Raw genomic sequence first — 24,882 nt, forward strand, 5'->3', positions numbered from 1 at the left:
GGTGTTGCGTTCAGACGTCTTTCACAGGCATTTAAACCTTTGAAACCTAAGCAAATTGGTCACGGCACCTTGAAAGGCAATCTGCAACTTGAAATGTCCTGCAAATAGCAAAAGATAAGTAAAAGGTGACAAGAAAATTAGCTTTATAAAAAGAAAGAGCGAGAGAATCATAAGAAATCATAAAATGACAAATATCAAAAAACATATATAATTATATATTTACACAAAGGTTACAGGGGAAAACATATTTGTTATTTTTATTAATATTTATTATTTTATTTTAATTTTTTTCCCAGGTCATTTCCATTTTTGTTTTTTGAACTTTCTTTTTTTTCGGTTAATTTCAAGTAATTTTTTGGTAATTTTTTACTAATTTCTTGTTTTTTGCACCCTTTATTGTTAAGTTGTTCATTGCCTTTTGTCCACGTTTATAAAATAAATAAGGTCACTTTGCTCAGGTTCCACAGGGTTAAACCTAATAAGTGCATTTTACAGACGTGTTCATTAATATATCGAAAGAATAGAAAAGCGTGCTTACTGATGTGTACAGATGGCCCTCCCCGTTCATGGCGATGTATAACCCTGTCTTCACGGACTGAATGGCGACGACTCTGAGGCCCACAGGAATAAGGTTGAACAAAGCTGAAAAACACACACACACGTGAACATACAAACACACACATAACATAAAAACATCAGCAAACATCATTACCATGGACAGACCTAACCATTAAGCAAACTTTAAATACACTGAAACGTGATGGTGTAATTCATCATCCAAATGCAAGCTGCCTGTCATTAATGCCTCACAAAGCATAGATAATACAATTGCTAGCTGTTGCATTTAGGTAATCTCTAAAGATGAATTGCAGCATGGATGGCGAACGTGACTAGCCTAGCATAGCCACGGCCGCCCAGAGCTACCTGAGAAGTAGCTGTAATTGGGGCCACCACTGGTGCGTGGCAGATCTAATAGGCCTTTTGTTGTTGCAGCAGACTCCTTGGGCCTGGTGGGTAATGTGTTTGTACTGGTGAGAAAAAACAGGACTGTGACATTAAGTGTGACTATATGGGAGACTTAAAGGCACATCATGACCTCTGATGACCCTGTAAGTAATTGGTATTGGCAGGTTTTGAGGGAAAAGCTGTGAGAACTACTGCGTGACCATTGGTTTTTGGCCAGTTTTGAAAACGTCAAATTTAATGTGGAGCAGTCAATGCCAATGCTTGATTTGATCTTGTAGTTTTAATGATATGATCCATCTCTGGTGCACACTTTATGTATTGCCCGCTGTTTCAATAAGTCCCCTCAGCCTATCAGATGTGACATGTGCCACATCTCCTCATGCTGACAGGAGTTAAGTGACACAATGTGGAGTGTCAGGCTAGTGTTAGCACCAAGCACTGGAATCAAATTAACCACCTAGCCTGGAGCGCCAGAGGAGCAGTGCCAGAACAAGCTAATAATACCCTTTTCTCCCTGTTAAGCCTACTGTTTCCTGGTCCACTTTTCCTCTCAGAGAGGAGGGTGAGTCTGTGTGATACTATAGCTGCCATTTAAGGAGACAGTTTTGCTCTAAAGGCTCAAAAATGACGGAAAGTTTGAGAAGCATGACTTGCTAGTTCATTTCCTGCACCTGAGGGATTTATCTACAACAGCAATTGAGCAAGGCACTTCCTGCAAAAAACCCTTTGTGCACAAGGAATCCACCTATACAGATTTTAAAGGAGCTGTATGCGACTTTCTGTCCTCCTCACTCTCTTTCCCATTTTCTCTCTCTCTTTCCTATATATCATTTTGTCACCTACTGTAATTGATTTTTACGACATATCGCTCTTTCTGAGGTTTCTACCATTCTTTCTTGGTCAATGTGAGGGTCTAAGGACAGAGGGATGTTGTATGCTGGAAAGCCCTCTGAGGCAAATTGTGATTTATGATAATGGGCTTTATAAATGAAATTGAATTGAATTTGAAATTCAGAGCGTGTCTATGATTCACAGGCTGAGTTGGGATAACTTGCACATGGCTCTCGACGTGGAGGTGGATGCATCAGTAGCTGGCAGCTCTCGGTGCTAACAGGGTGAACAGTGTAACAACAGCAGCAGTGCTGACAGAGCTAACAGTGTTGACCTGGAGGGGGACCCGAGCGTAGGCCTCTAAGATGTGCACTGAGCTTTGAAACCAATTTTCGTAAATCTGTAAAACCTCTGTAAATCACAGACACTGTGACATGACATCACAACCCTCCCGAAATGACCCGTTTTACTATCAGAATTTGATCGATTTGGTGCAATAAGTCAAGTCAAGTCAAGTCAATTTTATTTATAGAGCCAATTATCACATAACATTTTGAAAGTTTAAAAGAGATGCAGGATTAAATAATTTTATCCCGATTCAAGTTTGTGGAGCGCTAAACTGGAAATGCCAATCATACGGTTAATTTTATACACGGCAATTGAACGTTTTTGGCCTTATGCACCACTGAACATACGGAATGAACAAGGTCCCGCCTCTAATGCTATATCCAGTTCTCCTCAAACATCCATGCTGCAGGGTGGACATTACGCTTCTGCAAGGCTGCTGTTCCACCCCTGTGGGTATGGATGGCATTATAAGCGGTAACCGCCATATGAGCACAGAGCAGAGTGACAGCGTTTAGCTCGCCAGCGGAAAAAAATGGACACGCAGCTTTACCAGCTACCACAACAAAGAACAGAGAGGCTCAGATTACAACACACAGAGGTAGCATGACAGTATCTCTGCTCAGGAAGCCTCCAACATAACTTTCCATGGGAAATAGCGTTTGCTACTGTATCAATGTTCTGAATACATGAGGTTTTACGAAGTAATAGTAATAATAGTTCCTCCCATGCAGACACTTTCTTTGCACTGTTTAATTAATTATTTCTAATTTATTTAAAATGCCAAACATCAGCCCCAATAATTGACCAGGCCAATAATCTTTTGACCTTTATAGGAGGCCTACGGTGGCAAAAACACAAAATACATGAATGGCCCTATCTAGAGCCAATGTTTGGTGTGTCCGTTCTGGGCTACTGTCAAACAACATGGAGGACTCTGTGAGAGAGGACCCGCTCCATGTTTCAATGTAAATGGCTCATTTTAAGGTAGCAAAAAGACAACAACTTTTATTTTCAGGTGATTATACTATCATGAAAACATAGTTATGAATACTATATTCCATTTCTGCCGATAGATGCCCCTAAATCCTACACACTGGACCTTTTCGTACCAGTTACAGTGTCCTCTTTTCTTCACTACTTCCTGACAGCTATCGAGTGTTCGCTCTAGAAGGCCTACAGTCACTGTTAAGGTACTCACAGGAATTACTGCTGTCATCCTTGGTCCCATCAAGAGAGCCATCGGGGTTCATTTGCAAGTAGTATCCCTGCCTGCAATATAACCTGGTCACTATACCCTTGAGCTGGGGATCTGCAGGAGAGATAGAGGGAGAAAGAAAAGGGAGAGAAACATTAAGAATCAGCAAAATAAAAAACAGCTTGTTAAGAGGACTACTACAGCAAAGCAAATCAGCTTCAAGAAATTTGCTTTCACACAGCAAATATATTGTATTACGTTGTTTTTAACCAATGTGAAAAACCGAGCAGAACTATTTCACAGTGCTCCTGTGTATGCTCACAGGCAAATCCCACTGCCAACTTTGTGGACACATAAGCCCTGCCCTGCTCAGAGATAGGCCATCCAATTATAGGCAGCAGAATTAATCTGTGGTTGCCTGACTCCCATAATGAACCCAACAGCACCCTCTCTGGGTCCTTAGTGTGTAGGATGTGAAAGCGTCCCTTCCAGCTGACCCAACGGGGGAATTAGCCACATATCTACTGTAAATAAATCACTGCGGTGGTTAAATTGCTCAGCGCCGCTTCAGCTCAGCCAGTCATGTTGCAATTTATGTGAAAAATAGAGTGAAAATGTAAAAAAGTAAAAGAAATTTGAAAGGATACATTTTAATAAACTGGCATGTGGCTGCACATTTGGGATGTCTCTGGAAAAGTATTGCTTATGTGCTCAAGCAGTGCAACAATATTTCTTCACCTGGGTGTATGTGTGCATTGTGTGTATGTGCACGTACACGGACAACCACAGGGGTCATATACCATCAACATTAGTCTTATTGTAGAGACAGCCATCACACCAGATTTCATTCTAAGAAAGCCCTGGGGAGGTGAACAATCAGCTTCACCTGAGCCCTAACCCATGCTCCTTGCAAGCAACTGTATGTGTGTGTGTGTGTGTGTGTGTGTGTGTGTGTGTGTGTGTGTGTATGCGTGGGTGTGAGAGAGAGAGAGACAAAGAGAGAAAATGAGAGAAACCGAGAGAGAGCATGGCCACAAAGGAGAACTCGAGAGGTCTTGCTAAGGGCAGAGAAAGGCTTTTTTTCTCCTCTCGGTGTACAGCTCAAGGCAGTCTCTTCTGAAATGCCTCTGCAGGGCGATCACATTAGGTAGCTCTGAGACCTTTCCTTGCTGCCTGAAAAGGGGAGAAAATGCCTCTATGCCAGTGTATCCGAGCAATACCGCTACAACGGCATTCAACAGCGCTGCTTTGTTGCCTCAGCAGAACAATGAAAAGGTGGCTAAAGCAGAATGTGACTGTCAGAGTGCTGCCGCGACACATTGAGCAGGCTGACAGGACGGTGACAGTATCTCTGTTTTACAATAATACTCAGTGCAGTGGAATCGCCAGCGAGAGAAAGATGTCACTGCGAGGCCACCATCCTTTCACTGTTTGCTATCTGATGAACTTGAGTAGCACAAAGAGGGATTCACTCATTTGTGAACAGGACACGACTGGTTTTCCTGGTATTCTCCTGACTCTGTTAAACACCTGCAATTTCATGCCAGGGCTGCAGCTGACGCAAATGTTTCATTGAAATTACGAGAAACGACTTTTTAAGCGATTTCACTGTTGCAGACGAATTGGAGGAGACTACAGGGAGGCGCAAGATGTAAACAAGTCTCGGTTCTCTGGTACTGTGGAAAAGGAGCTGGAGATGTGGAGTGAACAAGAGACTGTTTGATTCTGCGTGCATCTGATCCACCAACAAACTCTTATTTTAGTGAGAAATCCTAGTTTTTGAAATAGTTCTCCACTCATTCCCAGTTTCCTCCCGCTGAAATAATGCAACTAACCAACAGAGGCGAGTCAAGGCGACAAAATGTAAAGTTTGTACACAAATACAGTTTAGTCTTTGAAAAATGTATTAAATTAGAAAAGAGGACCATTTCCTCCAGTGAAAGTCCTAGTAAGTCAAAGTTGTAGCTTTATATCTCATAACGTTTATATCTCATACAAGCAGTTTTTTTTAAAAAATCATGACTTATTTTCATTAATATATTTTCTTCTTTACGGCAGACATAGTTTAGTATTTGAAATGTGTGAATATAATAAAAAGAACTCCAATCACAAGTTTCCTGAGCCCAGTATGACACCTTGAAACATCTTGTTATGTTCAGGCAACAAGTCCAGAACCCAAAAACATTCGATTCACAATTCTAAAAATCAAAAAAAAAAAAAAATCTTACATCAGAGAAGCTGGAACCAAAAAATGATTGGCTAAATAATGACTTTACTGCTCATTGACTGCCATGTTGCAATCTGGTTGGCTTTTTGTGAGTTTGTGAAAAATAAAGCAAAATTTAAAAAGTAAAAAGGGAAGTATTAGAAAACTAAAAGGGAAACATTTCAATAAAAATGTCTTGTACAGTATATGGGGGTGTCCATTGGGACATCTCTGGAAAGCGTCCTTGTGTGTGCTCAAACTCAGACGATCGACCCTAATTTTCCTTCAGTACACTAACTGATTCATCTACTAAATGTTTTTGCACTTCTGTACTTCATATATCAGAAACTTAATCAGTGCCTCATCATAGAGACAGTTCAAGCCACTTTAGAAACTATCAGAGTGAGGGAAAAAAACAAAATTCAGAAGCACTACTGTCTTTACTGTATCACTCTCTCTTTTCATTATTTCTGTCTTCCAGACACTGCAAATGTTAGTGGCAGATCAGAACAATGGAAAGAGCTACATTATTGATTATTTATTCTCCTCCAATCATACACCATACAGTATATAACCTTAAAACCACACACATATACGATATAATCTAGAGCGAGCAGGAAAACACAGTCACACAGACAGAAATACACCCACGCACACACACACACAAGCTTTAAACACACTATTTCACATGGATTTTTAATGACTACACAATTCCCCTGAGCAAATACTCTTGTGCAGACACACAAAGTTGGCCAACCTGCGATCGATTAATGACTTTGATCAGCAGCATTTAAACAATGAGCGTCGCAGAGATTGATTCTGAGGACAGATCTGTGGGGGGCGATCCGTAATAATTAAAACTGCATAACTGGTTGCTGGCTGTGTGAATACTCCCCTTGTTTGTGTGTGTGTGTGTGTGTGTGTGTGTGTGTGTGTGTGTGTGTGTGTGTGTGTGTGTGTGTGTGTGTGTGTGTGTGTGTGTGTGTGTGTGTGTGTGTGTGGAGGTGAACTTGGCTCCTCCATCATGCTATAAATCATGTGATGCTGGCTGTGTTCCCTGGGGCGAGCCAGCCAGTATATCTAACACACACACACAGACACACACACACGGATTCCCCCTCCGAGCTTCAGTGTTTTTTAAGCTGCAGCAAGACTGAGCTGAAATCTGTTACATTTTAGCTAATTTATCAAACATGGATACAACTCTATAAAAACACATAAAGCAACTGAAAGAATAAGTTTTACTATATATAGTTGTTGACATATGGTTTGATTCAGAATGGCGTCTGAATTAATACTTCTTGAATTGCATCACACCCTCGAGCACCCAGCGCATTATTTATGACTGACAGTTTCACATCAGACATTCATGTATGCTAGTGCATACATTAGGGTGACATAATGGGTTTTGCAATTATTATAAAGCTGGCAAATCATCGATGCAATTCATGTTGAAGGTCAAACTTACTCATGGGTGTTAGATTAAATGTTTCCGATGGATTTGAGGTAATTTATGGTCTTGCGTACCGAGATTCATTGAATATCCCACAGAGGCACTCTCATTTATTGTGCTTTGTTTATAAAATATTGAGTAAAGAGAGGCAGTTTATCAAATCAGGACAAGAAAACGAGAACTATGAGAACGGGAGGATGGAAATGTTGTATGCAAAGATGTGAATTCAAGTGTTTTGAGAATGACACAGCGTTTTCAGCTCGGTCAGACAGGCTTGATACGGTGTATGCCCTCTTAAAAAGGACTGCTTTGCAAATGTCTCTGTGGAATCCCCAAAGTCGAGAAGGTCCTTGACTCATTCGCCTCCTTTATTCTGTTACTCACCGTCTTTTTTCTCTCTGCCTCTTCCTCCTCATCTGTCCGACTGTTCTACCTCTGTAACATACCCAAATAATATCCAGTATCTTGGACTTTCCCAGCTACACTGGTATTCGATTTTTTTAACAACAGAAACACTGTAGATGCTATTTCTTTGTTTCTAGGGAAACGGAGTGGTGGTTTGGCAGCAGCAGGGGGTTTCCTTGGAAAACAACAAGCTTCAAAACCGTTAGATCTCAAATCGGGTCACTCTGCAGCAGAAGTCCTCTCTGCATATAAATTGAACTGTCATAGAAAGGTTGTGATTTCTTTTCTTTTCTTTTTTTCTTTTCAAAAGTGGCCTCCCTGCTGCTCCCTCCCTGTCTTATTTTCTGTTGTGTCATTCCTTTGTGTGTGTGTGTGTGTGTGTGTGTGCACAGACACATGTTCAGCTCAGTGCAAAGCAAACACAGAGTATAAGGACACACATGCGGGCACAGCTGCAGCCGCAGTTGTAGACTGCTGTCAGCCCTGCCCTGCCTGACCCACTTTAGATGTTTCTGGAATAAGAGAAGGGCTTTTCCAGCCTGCGAAGGAGAAACCCCTTCATTCTGTTGTCATGCAAAAGTAGATCAAGCCACCACGCCTTTCCCTTTCCTCTTATATCAACAGCATCTCCGACAATAACTCATCTGGTGCAGACGGCTCTGAGACATGGTTGGTGACGCACTGCTGTGCGCTGTCAACATGCTCTGGAATAAACAGCCGCTGCGCTGGGGAAAGCATTCATCTCAAATAGGCTTCATGTAATCTAATGGTCTGATCTATGTAACATGATCTAATGATCTATGGATCTAATCTAGTGAGATAATTAGAGCCAGAGCGCTGAGATTACGGACGAGCCCCAGCTGGATGTGCCCACAGCTCACTTACTGGGTTTGGGTGTAATAGGATTTGCAACTCACATCTAATCCCTTAAAAAATCTGTGTGATCACTGGCTCCGCATCTGCTATCAAAATGCATGGGTGATTTGAAATTAAAGCTGATATGACGGCGAATCCCAGCATATTCCCTGAAGTGTTGTACGAGGACAGGAAGCCACATCTGTGCATTTTAATGAAGCAGACAACACTTAAGTTTTTACATGTTGTGTTGTTTGTGAAGATGGGGATAATGGCTATTGACTTTTGATACATTTTCCTTGAATTTGATCAAAACACTGTCTCACAATTTATGTCAGTGCCAATCAATACGGCCCGTAACAATAGCTAATCTAGTGTCTCTCAAGATCAATACACGAAGCCAAAGGGAATACTGGTGTTAGAGTACATTTTCAGACACCTCCACTGCTTCACTCTGACAGATCTCAGCAGGAATCTGAATGTGACTTCAATATATAACCATACGCTTGATGGTTAGAAGGCTGCTCTGTTCTCTGCAGGATGAGCTGTCAAAGGGAAGCCCAGAGCCTTTCTCACCTGGGAAATGAAGACAACTGTGTGTGTCTGCACGCGTAATCACAACACATATGCTCGGTGGCGCACTCACAAAAAGTCCTTCCAGAGGCCAATATTAAATTAAGCACACCAAACAAGCCATTAGTCTTCCTAAGCTGTGTGCTCTTGTGATAATTTGGTGAATAAGAGAGAAGAAGGGAGGGGAGAAAAGTGTGTGAGAGGTGTGGTGAGGAGAAAGAGTGTGTTTTCAAAGCAGCCCGCCCCCTCCGACAGCAAAGATATCACTCTGTAAAGATTTTCCTAATTCCCATGTGAGGGTGAAATTAATGGAGTATATTCCCATTAGGCCTCTAATCACAAATAACAAAATTAAAGCATGGAGAAAACAGAGTGCCCTGTGTTCTGATTAGAGGCTCAAAAAACGAGGACAAATCACCCATTTTTAAAAACGGCTTCCCCTTTCATTTTTGTGTTTCTTATCTTGCAGGCATGCAGCCTCACCAAACAGTTCACCAGCACTTGTGCGGGCACTGCTACTGTGGATTATCGTCACTATTCGAAAGGCTCGGGGAGGCCCCTAAGTTGCTCTATAAAATGGCCGTTGCAGGTGTGATGCTGTCAAGTCATTTCAGGGTCGCCAGTGCAGGTGTGCATATGCCTGACTCACACATCCATTTGGGCCAAATCCCAATTGTTTACATGCTCAAATATACACAAAAATTAAGCCTTGTGTGTTTTCTCTATTGCTGTGGCCGGATATTAAATCCCTGACCAAATGACAGCATCGTCTATCCCCGGCTCTGCTGTGGGGGCTGCTGGACACCACAGATGTTCAAATGAAAAAATAGATGTGCCACAAGCCAATTCCAATGTGACAAGAGGAGGACAGACAATTAGACACACAAACACATGTACACAGGGGCAGAAGCAGCAATCTGGAGGAGAGCCAATTATAACCTGGCATTCTGATGCAGCCTGACCCATGTCCAGATGTGCTACTGTATAAATCCTGTTGTATGAAAGTCACTTTAATCCATGTAATCACTAAGGGCTAGTGAAGGAGACATTATCACTCATTTAAATTCCAGCATGAAGACACAGAAGGGTATAGGTATCAAAATGGCTCTTTGTGAACAAGATGAAAGACTAAACGTTGCTTTTTTGTCAAAAACAAACACTGTTTGACATGCCTGTCACTAAATTGTGCAAATATGCAGTTAAATCAGTTGGAGTTTCAATATGTGTGATGCAACAGGTTTGATACCTGATGATTCCAAGCAGGAGCATACAGCCACCTTCCATCATTCCCTAACAAGGGGAAATAATTGGAGTGATTTCTTTCCTAACCAAATTATCCTAATTCATTTTTGGAAGAAAAAAAATATTCTCGCAGTTCGCACTGAATCCAGTTGTAAAATTATTGTTCTATTGCTCTTTATCAATCCCAGATTGTCACATGAGAACAAAAAAAAAAAATGTTCATGACATTTTCATAAGTGGAACAGAAATCAGCTGCAACAGTAAGAGCTGGCCCACGAATTCGTGGGAAAAAAAGAAAAAAACTATGCGAGAAAAAGATTATGTTTGAAAGGCATAACCTCCATTCCGCTGGAGACATTGACCTTTCTGCTTGCATATAAATGAGTTTCATTTCTAGCTTTTTATGTAATATGTAGTAAGCAGTTCTGGTGAACCGTGTATGTGCTTCATAACGATCAGGCCGCTTTTCAGAATTGCAGAGGTGACAGCTCGCTAAAGCTGTCTTAACCATTTGGTACAACTCATCAGGAGGCTGTCAGCTACCTGGGATTGCATGGAAATCAGAGGCAGGTTTGTTGCTTTCAACCAGTTGGCCCAGTGCACAAAACATACCGCTCTTTTCCCACGAATTCAACTTTTTACGCACGGATGTGCAATTTGCCACGTCTATAAAAGATTATCATTCATTTCATATCACCTTGTGCACTTTAATGAGGCAATGCAACCGTGGTTATCAAAGGTCTAATTAGAGCTATCAACCAGTGGTTGCATGTATGCACATGTTTACACTGACTGCGCACAAAAAGCAGCCACTTTGCACACTAAAGTTCCCAGACCTTGTCTTCGTAGTCTCCGTTTCCTGAGGCCGAAGATGCGCACTTTAGAGAAGATGTCGACCAGGTTCCCATTGCAGAGCCCCTTGTTCTTGTTGGGGCTCTTTCTCCGTCGGTTAGTCGAGGGCCGGTCCAAATGCTGCTCCCGTGCCTGTCTCTTCTGTCTGATCAGCCCACTCGCGATAGCAGCAGCCATGGCTCAAAATGTCACAACTGCTCAGGTCCAGTCTGCACACGGAGCACAGACTACACAAACAGCCGCCTGTCAGAGCTCGCAGCCCGGGTCACAGTCCCATGGTGGCGGCTAAGTGGTCCGCTCCGTGATGTCAAGTGTCAAATATGTAATTTTTTTCAGGAGCTGGTTTTCTGTTTTGTCCAAATACTACATGGTAACCTCGGTTTTAAAACAGCTGTTATCATCACTCGAAAAATTCTTGGACATGATGGTGAAAAAAAGATCAGTTCATGCGTAATTCCATACATGCATCAGTAACCATAGTCTTGATGAATGCCAAACTCACGCGGATTTCGGAGGATTATTCATACCTGCACAGTGATGTTTTTGCTCATTGTCTGTGACATGTTCAGTAGCATCGCCTCCTTAAATGTCCAACACCGGCTGCAGCGTCCTCACAGCACATTCACCCACTCTTTTCCTCCGCGTTTCCTCTTCCTTCCCCCCAGACAAGCTTGCTCTGTCAGAAGCCGTTGTTTTGGGGGAAACGGTAGGGGGACGCCAGTGCATGTGCGCCGCCAGCAATCAAGCAAAAATACAGGCACCTCCTACGAAGATCACCACTCGAGTGAAGGCGCAGCAGCACCGGGCGAAACGAACTCCAAGTTTGTGAGGAGCGATCCGCGACTGCGAGCCTGCGGTGACCGATCAACAGTCACACGTTTGGGAGATGGAAAGAAATAGAGTTATAAATTGATGCAGCAGGCTAAATGAACTTCCAACTACCTGCCGGATAACATATTCCCTCCACTGTATTCCACACTCACAACACAGGAGGCTAGGCGCGATAGGAGCCAGGAGGGGAAAAAACATCACCAAAGCTGATCTAAATCCCGCGGAGATGACGTCTGCATTGTGTGACAAGCTGCATACAAATATATAAACTTAACACCCCCCAGACTGATCAGCGGACCATTTTCCCCACAGAGTCCACAGGCGTGGGTAGTTGCATGTATGGCGATCGGTGCGTAAAGGGAAAGCAACGCCACTGCTGTACAGCACAATTTATTTTCCCACGCTCAAAGGAAAAAATAGGAAGCGATTCAGTCTTTATACCCCCCCAGATCAACAAATCCTTCCCATCAACAAGTCCTAACCACTCGTTAGTACACGCCTGAGTGGAGAGGATGCCCTCCCCCACTTCCTCCCTCTCGACCACCAAGCCCCTGCTTGGAGGGGAATGAGCAGCCGGGTGTTGATGTGACGTTATGTTAAGATTTTGAATGCTTTAGTTTGAGCTCTTTATTCAAAAGGCAGCTGCTATGAAACACTTTTTGCAAAATAACTGGAATTCCCCACAGAGACGATAATACTAACGACTGTCAGAGTGGCATTTTTGAGTCATTTTCAATGAAATGTGCTTGTTAAAAAAAATCTTTGTAGATGATGATAACTTTTGATGTTCTTCTTCTAAAGGGAATAACTGGTTGCTGCACATGTGTTGAAGAAACACATTCATATGGTTTTATCTCTTCAGGCTGCGCGCTCCATTTGCTCCGTGTTGTTTCAGCACCACGGACAGCGCCGCTAACATAAGCACCACACACTCATGGAGGGAAACGTTTCTTTCACTCGGACATTATGATCTTCACTTGAACGACCACCGGCAGGATGCTGAACCACAAGCAACACGGCTACCCCCTCAACAATGCTCCACTCCGCATTATCCCCGCATTTCCATCATGCATTCTCGGTTCCACACAATAAAAGAGACCCAATAATTGATCCTTCTCTTGTTTTAGAGGGTGGCTAATATCATCTTAAGTCTCAATCACAGGCACAGAAATTAAAACTCAAGAGAGCCATCTGCCGTTTGTGGCTGTAATTAAACATTTGGGTTCATAGGGGACTGGAGCGGTTGGGTTGTATTGCTTTATTGGTGAGCGTTTGCTCTTCACATGCACGCCAGACGCACCTGTTGATATCCGGCTGTAACGGACGTAAAAAAAATATAGGATGTGTTGAGCTGGATCAGCTATAGAGGGATCATTCATTTAATTTCTATCAAAACAACAAAACATGTAAAAGAGTATATGTCATTTAAAGACAGAAGATATGGGAAATTATAGCGCTGTCGCTGTGTAGCGACTTAATATATACTGCCTATAGCATTAAATGCATATCTTATAGATGCTTTTTGAATTTAAATTAATCAATGATACTGCTGTTTAAAAATCATGCTTACATGTGCACTGATGCCCTTTCCTGTCAATTCACACACCCCATCCGACTCACTCGAGGTCTGCCTGTGTGCATGAACATGAGTTTATGTTCCGTGGCTGTGCAGAAGCCCCCTGCTGCTCCTCGGTGCTGCGTGCAGGAGGCTCCGTCTGCAGTTAACGCTCCAACCAGCAGCGGACACTGTCAGCTCAACAATGGTCCCTCACCCGCAGCAACCTGCAGAGCAGCACTGTCACAGCACCGCTTCTTGCATAGGATAAAAAGCTTCTGTTTAGCTCTTCAGTTATGATCATACAGGGGGCGGGGTGCTTGAATTGCTTAAATGTAAACTCTCAAAGGAAAATGAGGGGTTACTGAATATTATCTTGCAGGTTTAGCACATTTTAAGCGGTAGAATGAGACTTTTTGTGCATTGCTTTCTAGATAATGCCAGCATAACAAACTAGAGGTGAAATATAAATAATATATGTTATGAATATGTTATAAATAACATGAAAGACCTAACATGAAAGTGTATGGTACACAATGAATTTGGACTGCAGAAAGCAGTTTTGAATCTGTATGCAGAGGCATACATTGGGGTTTGTATGCTTAACTAAAACAAGTATACACATGAATTCTACAAATGTGGTACTCTGGTAAAGACCCAAACAACATATTGGGGTTTTGGGATAATGAGAGGAGAGGAGAGGAGAGGAGAGAAGAGGAGAGGAGAGGAGAGGAGAGGAGAGGAGAGGAGAGGAGAGGAGAAGCTCTGTGGCTTTTACCATTTTCAGTCTCGCAGTATGACTTTGAATGCATTGACGGTCAGACAAGCTTGCCACACATCTTGAACTGTAGCACAGACATGCGCATGCAAAAACCTTTCCACAGCACACAGTGGAGGAGCAAAAATAAAAACAGCATTCATATCAAGCAGAATACAATGCACATTTTAAAATCTGACAATTGAAGTTTACTTAAAATATACAGTATATATATATATATATAGGAAAAGCGATTTACTTGAAAAATTAAAGTTAATATAATCATTGGTCTTAATTTATGTTTGCTTTATATGTAGTTAACTTAAAGATAAGTTATATTTACATAATTTTGTGAAGTTGTCGCTACTTAAAAAATGAAAAATCAATCTATCAAAGTTTTAGCGACTTCAGTAAATCAAGTACACTGTACTATATATCTGTATTCTGCTAGTTGCAACCTAGTCGAATATACTGTATTTGCATTTAAAAATGCTAAGAAGACAGGACTTGCAGATCTCCTAACTTGATCATTGGCAAAATCCTCTTTGTGATGATCAAGTTAAGTCAGACTAAGTTAGTTTGTTGAAGTTGTTAACACTTAGGAAGAACAAGGTAATTTCACTTGTCATTTTTAAGTTGTAACAACTTCATAAAATTAAGTACATAATGGTAAATTTTAAGTAAACGTAACAGATATTAAGTAAACATGAATTTAGATTTATAGTTTTATTTACTTTCCTTTTTTAAAGACAATCAGCTTCAAGATTACTTTGAGTAAGATCAACTTATCAGATTTTACAGTGCAGCCTAGGTGTCAAAAAGCACACTAAAACCCTGCGGATGAAGCAAAACAAGGGCGCACATACCTACATTTTTTTTCCTCCTACATGTGAACGTATGAGAGTCCATGGCGGTCCCATTCCAAAGCCCTCCATAAGCCAAGACCTTTTACTGTGACTTCTAATGCCCCATTTATACTGCCCCACCTCAGAGCTAACACGGTTAGGGTGAACTGACAGTCTGCCCCGAGCTGTTCACATTCATTTGTTCACTTTAAACACTTCATTCTTTAAGTTGAGTCACAGAGAAAGGCAGTTAAGTTAACGCATTTGGACAGTTTGTCTGAGACTAGCCACAAATGGAAGAGGACTAAATGTTGCCTTAGGAGCTAATTTGTAAGAAATGAGCCTGTTGCAGATAAAGGCATGTGCAAAACCTTCAGTGTGTACTCCTCTGTTATCAGTACATTCTTGATACTGAATATCAGAGATCATAACACCATGCACAACATGGAGATGCACAGATCGAGCAAAGCAGAATCTGATGCAGACTTCTGAAGCCACAGCCTCATCAGGTCAGAACATTTTAATCCAATCTCCTGCGAGGAAATCACATTACTGTTAGTTAGATGTCCTGCTGCAGAGGCAAAGCAAATGTCACCCAATGGAACCGGGATAAACAACCCATTTGATTATTGCTATTACTTTGCCTCGGGGCCGTGTTCTTTTATCACCCATCCTGATAGGAAAAACAGCGAGCGGGACTCAGCACTTCTCGGAGCCCAGCGAAATAAAAGGAGCTTAACTTGATTCAAATTACACTGCATTATCAAAGACAGACAGTTAATTTAATTTGAGATGAGTAATGATTTTGCTTAGCAGGGATTTATGTCATTTTCTTTTCTTTCTTGTTTTTCTCTCCCTCCCCATGCTTTCGCTGTTTAATCATCAAAAATCACAAGTCCATCTAGTGGAGCAATAAAAGCTTAGAGAGCCTGCTTATGGACTGAGTATTCTGCAGCGCGTGTATGTGTCTCATTTGTTTTGATGAGGCTAATAGTTTGAACTAATCAGAGGGGCTAAGACAGACGAGTGCACATCAAGGGGTTGTAACAGGGAATGAAAATGGAGGTTCTTTGTTAAATGGTCACAAATTAGGAGTGAACATTAAGGCCCTGAAGGGGGCTTTTGTCCAGAAAGATCAGGGAGTCCTTATAAATCATGCTCCGGGAACCAAGATAATCTGTACATTTTACGGAGATGGACAAACACCTGCTGGGCACAAAATGGTTTGTCCTTTTAATAGTGTTGGAAAAGTGTCCGCTGAGAATTATTATAGTGGAGTAAATCAAAATATGCTCATAAAGAACATTTAAAAACAAGTGATATTGGAAAAAGCGGTTTTGAAAGAAAAAAAAAACTAAATATATTTACAAATCAAAATTAAAAAAAATGTGTAAATTGTAAATCGCGCATTGCTACAACGATGGCAGCGCATGTAGATGCAGCAGGCTGCAGCTCCTCAAATCCTTGCTACTTTTTTGCTGTAATTTTCTATTTCTTGACTCCATGGCCCCCTCTGCTGAAGCACAACTTTTCTGCAATAGAGAAGCACCTATCAACATCGGGAAAAGTTGTGTGGAGTTTGGACTGAATGCAGCAGACCACGAGAAGATCCCCACCAATCGCATACGCCGAGCGGCCAGTCAGACCAGAGGGGAGAAATGAACTGAAAGCGCCGGACGAAGAAAGGGAGTAGAGCCGGCATTCTCCCGTCACATGCTCAAAATGACATACTTAATATGAAGTTATGTAGGTTAAGTTTAGGGTGAGAAACATGACGACGACGTACCTTAACAGAACTCATATTTCATGTGGTTTCAAACAGGACACAAACACAGGTCTACTGAGGGAAAGTCCTTTGTTTGACTCATCCACACAACCTTACACAAACTATACTACTTCCTTCTTTACTCCTGTCCGCACTGGTCACATGATCACAGCCTTTCTAATCAGGTGGGTTATATACAAATTATCGGCACATGATTATGTGGGTTATATAAGAATTCTGGTGCATTACTTTTCATGGTGGTACATATGATGAGTGCATGAGAAGAGACGTTTTTTTGTTTTACAGAAGGAAAATAAACAAAAGAAGTCAGGGAATCGAAGTATAAAAAAACAAAAAGTTCGGATTGAATTTAACAACAATGGTGGAAATGATACTGCAACGCATTAAAAAATAAAAAGGAACAATGCAGATACAATTATATTGCAAATCAAGAAACAAAAAGGGACGTATTTTACAAAAGGCAACAAAACACAGAGAAACAATCAGGTAAACAGATGAGGAGCACAAAAGAGCGAGGTAAGGAGCAGCCTGTGCATAATTACATCCTGTGGAGACTCAAAAACAGGTATAAAGACGAGTCCCATCAATGAGACAGTCAATACAAGCACATACTGTGCAGCCGTATTCAAAGCCACATACATTTTTTTAAATTCTTCTTTTGTTTTTAGAATCACTAGTTTTCAAAAGACAACACATGTCTGGCTGAATTTGGGGGAAATATGTCTTAAATTATTGAAAAGACTTGAGTCTTGACTTTAAATATTTTCCTCAGTGTAAAGACCATAAAGCTTTGGTGAAGGTCTGGTAGTATATATACATTACTGTGAGGCGCTGTAGAATAAGATGATTTTACAACCTGAAAAGCTACTTGAAGGAGAAACGCAAAATATCGCGATGCTATGCTGTATCGATTTTTCCCCCTTACCTCTAATGTACACTATATACAAACTTAATTGAAAATTTCTTTGAAATCGAGATCTTTTTTGCAAGGCAGACCTAATACAGCAAACAGAAGAAACTTAACCAGACATAAGAGACGATCACAGATGTTACTAAGTGGATCAAAGCATTAAAGGTTACATTATATTAATGCAAAATCTTCCACAGGTGTTTGCCTGGTTTGAGATTTGGTGACTGGACAGGCCAAACTTTATTATTGACAACATTTACATACTCATTAAACCATTCAGTGAGCTCTGGTGAACCCTCCCTCTATTATTAGTTTTTTTAAAACATTTTGTCACCTGTCTGTATATGATGCCTTGTATGAGTGATTCTAGATTCAGGTGATGCAGTACTGAGGCGGTACTGAGGCAGTACTGCATTTCCTCTGGCTATTCCCTGCAGCAGTCTGATAACATGCAGGTGAATGAATGAGCAAATGAATGAGCTCGCTCAAGTGATCAGCTGAGAAGCAATCCTTAAATGTTGCTTTATCGCCAACAAGACCGCTCCCGCTGCACCATCCATGAATAATATATTTGAAAAGGTTTGAAAACAACCCCAGAGAGATTTAGTTCCGAACGAGCCGGGAGACGATACATTAAGTCTCGTGCTCGCAAACCTTTAAATCGCTGGTTCATCATCTCATGCAGTGTGTCATAAAATAATTTAAATGTACATCACATAATTGCCGCTAGGTGTACTAAATATGCCACCAGAGAATATGTATAGCATCATTACAATATGTCTCTCAGTTGTGAGCGTGATGGAGTGTCGGCCCCCCTCCCTCCAGGGAGGAGATTAGAGTGGGCCTGAGGTGTGGAGCCCTCCGACAGAGACATTAATGAAACACAGTGGCTTCAAACTGTGAGATCCCCTCACAAATAGCTTAGTCCCAAATTAAAAAAAAAAAACAAAACTTAGTTAACACTTATGTTGCCATACTACAAACAGTGGCCGACAAAATAAAACAATTCTATTACTTGAGTCAAAGTGTAGATACTTCCGGTCAAATATTACTCCAATAAAAGTGAAAGTTGCTGAGTCAAATTCTTACTTGAGTTTAAGTGCTGGAGTACTGGCTTAAAAAAAAAACTACTTAAGTATTCAAAGTACTTATTTTCAGCTCAATGCTTCCAACAATGTTGAATATTGTCACAATGCATTTACAGAACCCAATGACTCTAAACTGTACTGCTTGTAGAAGCTGTAGAATGAAAAGCTTGTTGAATATGCTGCAAAGCCTATATTTATACCCATAAAAACACACACTGACAAAAAGACCACCACTGTCATCGTCTTCACACACGACGCTGGCAGTATGTGTGTGCTTTGTAGGCTGTGATGGAGTTCGTGTGCAGTCAACAGGGCAAACATTTAAAACAATACAAATCATTCTCCATCTCAAAAACTTCAAACATGGACTTGAGGTATGGCCATGGGTGATCTGGTGGGAAATCTTCATCGTCATCATCATCTGCTGCTGTAGGCATTACTAACACCGCATAACCAAATACAAGCGCCTGCTGATGACCTCTCCTCTGCCTCTCTACTGATGAACTGCCCAATCTGTAGCGCACGTGCTAGGTAAAGGTACAGGAACGCCACTTTGACAAAGAAGCCACATGCGGAACTGCATGATCACAGTTTTTGGAGTTTTGAATTTTAGAAAATAAAAATAAAAATATTCAGATGACTTCAAAGCAAATGTAACGAACAAGAGGAGTCAAAAGTATAATATTTGTCTTTAAAATGTAGTGGAGTGGAGTAATACATTTACAAAAAAAGTCCTCGAGTAAAGTACAGATATCCAGAAACTATACTTAACTAAAATACTCAAGTACATGTACTTCATTACCATTACTGACTACAAATGCAGTGAAACAAAATCAGCTGCAATGCAAGACCTGCACTCCTGCAAAGTGAACAAACCAGGGCAGCTGGAGGACAGGACTGCGGGAAGTTGTGGGCCTCTTGATTGAATTGTGAGTTTCTCTGCTGATAAGACCAAAGCAGTAACCTAATTAAGTTGTCTTGGCAAGTATAACTTTGGAAAGAAAGGTCAATATGCAAAAAAAAGAAGAAAAAAGCTATAGGCTTTTATATGTTGCCGGAGGCTTTTTTTTGCAATCGACTCAGACTTTTACGCATTTAAAGAAAACCTGATTACAGCAAGTGAAGGGAAGCCAAATTGGATACGAGTGCCAGTGATTAAACACAGCCCTGTGGCCCCCTCACCAGCACTGATTGGTTAACTGCAGAATAATAGCCCAAATCACAAACAACCCACTTATATGGTGCATTATTTGGGATGAAGCGAATTGAGGGTATTTAAGGGCATTAATATGAGCAAAGAGACAAATACAAAGAGAGGGACGCAGAGGCAAAATAACAATTCACTAAGGAGTCAATATGCTGGTCACACACACATCCTCTCTATCTGTCTCACACACGCACGCACACACACACACACTGCTCCATCCTTTGATCCTATTTTAAGTCTGCAGCAGTGAAGGAATGTGCCGTGTCAGCAGCACTGCAGAGCGAGGTTCCTTGGAGAAGCCCTGGGCAGTTTGGGAGAATATCAATTAGTCCGAACTCCTCTGGCAGGGCCTACTTCCGGAGCTGAAGGCTGACACCAAGTGTGTGTGCAGTAGGTGTGTGTGTGCAATATTGTTTATTTCACAGCAAGCAAATTTGCCAGTGCACGGGTGTGTAGATAAGCAAAACGACGTGTGGGTGCCAACTTGCAAATGCACGGAGTGTATAGGTTAGCACATTAATATTAATACATTTCTGATGCAGGTGAAAGACCTGGGTGTATTTCGGTGCTGGGAGGTTTAATCGAATGGTAATAAGGGTGATGTCGGGTCAGGCCGAGCTGTGAATTCAGAGATGTGATATGGGGGAAATCAGGTCAGTGGAAGCCAATTTGAATGTATATGACTTGTTCGTCGGTCATCGTTTTTTTATGTCTGCAGCACAACTTGCAAACATTGTACCACGACCGCAGGTCAGTTCGAAAGGATGCATACTTTAAGACAATACGTTTGTCAAAGAAAGTTGCGTTTCTGTTTTATCTCTCTAGCGGAGTAGCCATTGACCTTCAGGTGTGGTCAGTGCTGTTTTTCCTAAGCTGGCTCCCCAACAAGCTGCAGAGGAAGCCCACGGGTCCGTCAGAATCCCTGTCTACATTTGATAGCATCAACACAACTGAAACCAAACACATTTTACGACATTTCACAATCACGTGCATAAGCAAGTCTTATATCCTCTGAACAAGCCTAACTCATATGGTAAGAAAGATGAACAAGCCACATAAGACAGAAGAGAGACATTCTAGATACAGGAAATTTCTCCCTACACACACACACACACACACACACACACACACACACACACACACACACACACACTTACTCACAGTATCGGCACTTTGAGTTTTCTACAGCATGCTATACTATAGATAATGGTGCAACATTAGCATTTTCTTCACTTTCTTGCTGCATCATAGCGTTCTTATGACTCTGCCTGTTATTACAGGCCTGTGTTTTTTGAGTTTACACATTTGATATGTTGTTACGCTGGAGTGGAAGAGTCAAATGGCTGAAGACAGATTACAGCACTTAAGTATGTAGCTGGCAGAGGATTAATTGCAACACAAAATGAATCACTGCAACAAATCTTTGCATGTGAAGTAGTAAAGAAATATCAATAGTGTTTATGACATTCAATACAAAACATAATATCATAATACTCACACCCACTTATTCTACTGAACTACTGAAACAAGATGTGTAAGGATAATTTTGTTACAAGAAAATGATTCAAGACAACAAATAATGATTCAAGTGCAGACATTATGGGGAGCTACGGCCATTAAGGTATGAATAAGAACATTGATACAGTTGATATACTGAATGAAAGTGGTATTGTTCTTTTTTTCTGCTTGTCAGTAATTTTGGGAGTTAACATATCTCCCAAAATGCCTCATTATTCCTTTAAAGGGGAACACCAGCAAAATGATCATTTTGCATGTTATTTCCATGGCCTAGAGAAATTCAAGCAATATTTGACAACATGACCTGCTCTCTGTTAAAGCGAGAAACCAGAGAGGTAAGTCTCAAACTTGTGATGTTATCAAGTATAAAGACGGGAGCTGCTCCACATACAGTGAGTTGGAGCCTGATTTTGTGGACCCACAGGATGTTTGTTTTATTCTACTGTAGTGTTTTCAGTTATGAAACACAAAATGTACCAATAAACTCAAACTGCTCTCAGAGTGCATTTTTCTAAATTTATTGTCTATGGAACAGCTCTAGACTTTACACTCAATGACATCAAATATGTGAGTTCCTGCAATATAGTTTTGGATTTGGAGGGCATTTGTTTATGTTCACTAATATTTTTGGACTGTCTTAGACCATAGAAATAACATGTACGCAATATATAACAATATATTGAATAATAACCCGTTTAATGATACCTTTCATGTCACCTGATTCTGCATTAACTACAACAACTGCAATAATACAAATAACACAAAGCACAGTACACCCTTCACATCACAGGAAGCTATGGACTTGATTCGCTGTTTGTAGACTTTGCTAAATGGGGATTTACTCGTATAAACTGGAAAAAATGTCAAATACAAAACTATGAATGCATATAATTTATAAACTTTCTTTTATAGACTTTAATATGTCTATTAAGTGTGTTTTATATCGCTTCTATTTTAATGTTTCCTTCCTGGAGGTCTATTGAGGTGAGCTCATATGATATGCACCATAGATCTCAAATGGGACAGCGTGTGAACGGGACCTCAGACAGCCACCTCTGATTGAGAACAGCAATAAAGTTTTCCCCGAGAGACAATGAAAGACTAATGATGTCTGGAAGTGCGGCCCCAGCTAATGATGGTTAGCGTCATAACTTTGGCCGCTGTGACCCCCCTGGCCCCGAGAATAAAGAGAGAAAAAACAGATGATACCGTGCCACTGCGGAAATAATGTGTGCGTGTGTGCGTGTGTGTGTAGTATGTTTGACTGTGAGGAGGAGGTTACAGGGGGACAAGTAGTGCAGTGATTAGTCTGAAGTGACGGGGTTAATACTCCAGTATGATGGCAGTCATTAACTGGCAGACATTACCACACACTCAGACACCCATTAACGCTGACACAGATCTAATGTCACCAAAGCTCTGAACACATTGCATGCTTCACGTAGTGTATCTTAGACTCCACTCAGTCTTATCAGAGGTGCACCGCAGTGGCGCTGCTGTTAGTCTGTGATCACTTACGAGAAAACAAAATTAAGTCCCGCTCCATGTGATCTCAAAGGGTCCGAGTTAATGGAACCACGTCCGAAAAACATCATCATCTTGCACTGGATCTCCTCACAGCTGTGTGATTTCACCACTTTAATTTGTTAAAGATGTAGCTGTATGAAAATACGTCATTGTCATATATTTATTAAAATTGACACTGTATCCACGCAGCAGTACATGAAACAGTCTGTGAATGAAATCATCATGGCCTCCTCCTCATAGTGCTTTTAACGGCATTCATACATGAACGAAAACAACCAATCAGAGCCGAGGAGTCAATAATGTCAACAGGGTTCCCATATTTTCATGGACAAAATTTCCTAACTTTTCCATGACTTTTCAAGGACCCATAATACTTTTTTTTCTTGCCCCACTCAGTGTTTTTAATGCAATGAAGAAACATACGTGATGTTAAACTAAACGCTGTCACCCATCGATGCATATTACAGCTATGTATGTCAAAAGCTGCACCTTTTGTTACATTACATGGAGGGTTATTACTTTACTTTCCCAAAAAAATTCAGTTATTTTTACTAATTCTATGACTTATCCAGGCCTGGAAAATATGATTGTTTCCAGGTTTTCCGTGAGTCGATCACTGTTTACAAACTGCAAATGTCAAACTATGACTGATCAAATACAAATCAGGCTACTGTTATGTTGTCTATTTCTTGCCCCAAATGTGTTCATTAATGTATTTAAGTGCACTGTTTACCTGTAAAATGAGAATGTTTGAGACCCGGCTGATATGATGTAAACAGTCTAGCCAAAACAAAGCACCGCCCGAAAATAACTTTCTCTGTGGAGTTTGGATTATTGCAGAAAATAAGTTCTTTGGCAAATAAAGGTTTGTAATATTTAAAAGTTTTTCTCAGCAAGATACTTTTCTCAAAAGAAACACCACATTTATGATTTATTTCTGCACCGCTGAAACTTTTCTTTCTTTTTTTTTAAGGAAGTTGTTAAATTCTAATGTGGACATGACATTAGTGATGATTTAAGACAACATGCACCTGTTTTTTCACAAGTTTTCCATATTAAGACCAAATTAAAAAAGTGAAAACCTTAAATAAAATAAAGTAAGTGCTTAGATGGGTAGGATGGTATTTAAAAGGGCTGGTGTAATGACACTTTATCTGGCCCTACTATTTACTAACAGGACTGGTACTGTATTCATGCTTTTTACCAAATCAATTTACTTTCAGACATTCACCAGGTAGCCAATATTTTCTGTAGTATTTTATCTATAATCGCTTTTGTTAATTATGGTCAACACACTCACACCCTTTTTTAAATACAGTCACCAAGAATCAGCTGTTTGGGGATTTGTTCATAAGTGGAGAAAATACCCCCCATTTGCTTTTTTTGCAATTTTTTAGCAAAGTTTGGCTCACAGCCAGCATAAACACAACAATCAGCCAAATTATGTACCGCAGGCACTGATCAGATTCTCCTTAGAAGACAAAATGCTGCTCGGTGTTGACACAGCAGACTCGAAGGTAAGACAGCTGATGCTACTGTTGTCTGAGGTAATGCAGATCACTTGTACCTTGCAGATAGATGTATAATTGATGTCCAAAGTAAAAAGTGATGATAGGAACTTTAGGGAAAAGAGACATTTATCGTCTCGTCCATATATCAAAACAATGTACAGTGTGGATAAAAGTGCTGTCAGCTGAACAAAAGTGCCATGTTCTGTTTTGCTGGTGAAAAATAATTATTAAATATGTGCGTTGAAATAAAAAATCCTGATTCTACAGTCCTGATGCTTCATTACAATACCACTGAAAAAACAAATTAAATTAAACAATGGCCTATATGACACATTAACATAAATATGATGGAACCTTTTTTTGTTTTTGTTTTTTTTTTACAATGTAAGGAACTCATAAAAAAGACCTGTCATCACTCTGA

The 24,882-nt window shown here is 40.8% G+C and overlaps 1 protein-coding gene across 3 annotated transcripts in view; it reads right to left on the bottom strand.

Moving 5' to 3' along the window:
- The window catches only part of fgf14 (fibroblast growth factor 14), a 141,985-nt gene that overhangs the window by 39,105 nt on the left and 77,998 nt on the right, over positions 1-24,882 (bottom strand). For 2 of the 3 annotated variants that reach the window (XM_088083492.1, XM_042495081.2), the window contains exons 2-3: positions 3,344-3,454; positions 539-642 (exon numbers count right to left, since the gene is read on the bottom strand). In XM_088083492.1, the coding sequence (XP_087939618.1) occupies positions 539-642; positions 3,344-3,454 (215 nt within the window). Of the gene's footprint in view, positions 1-538; positions 643-3,343; positions 3,455-10,910; positions 12,167-24,882 lie in introns of those variants that run through there. The other variant, XM_042495080.2, reaches the window with a different exon arrangement.

The sequence above is a fragment of the Plectropomus leopardus genome, chromosome 10, assembly GCF_026936395.1.
Source record: "Plectropomus leopardus strain MGB_pleo_1.0 chromosome 10, ASM2693639v1, whole genome shotgun sequence".
NCBI lineage: Eukaryota > Metazoa > Chordata > Actinopteri > Perciformes > Serranidae > Plectropomus > Plectropomus leopardus.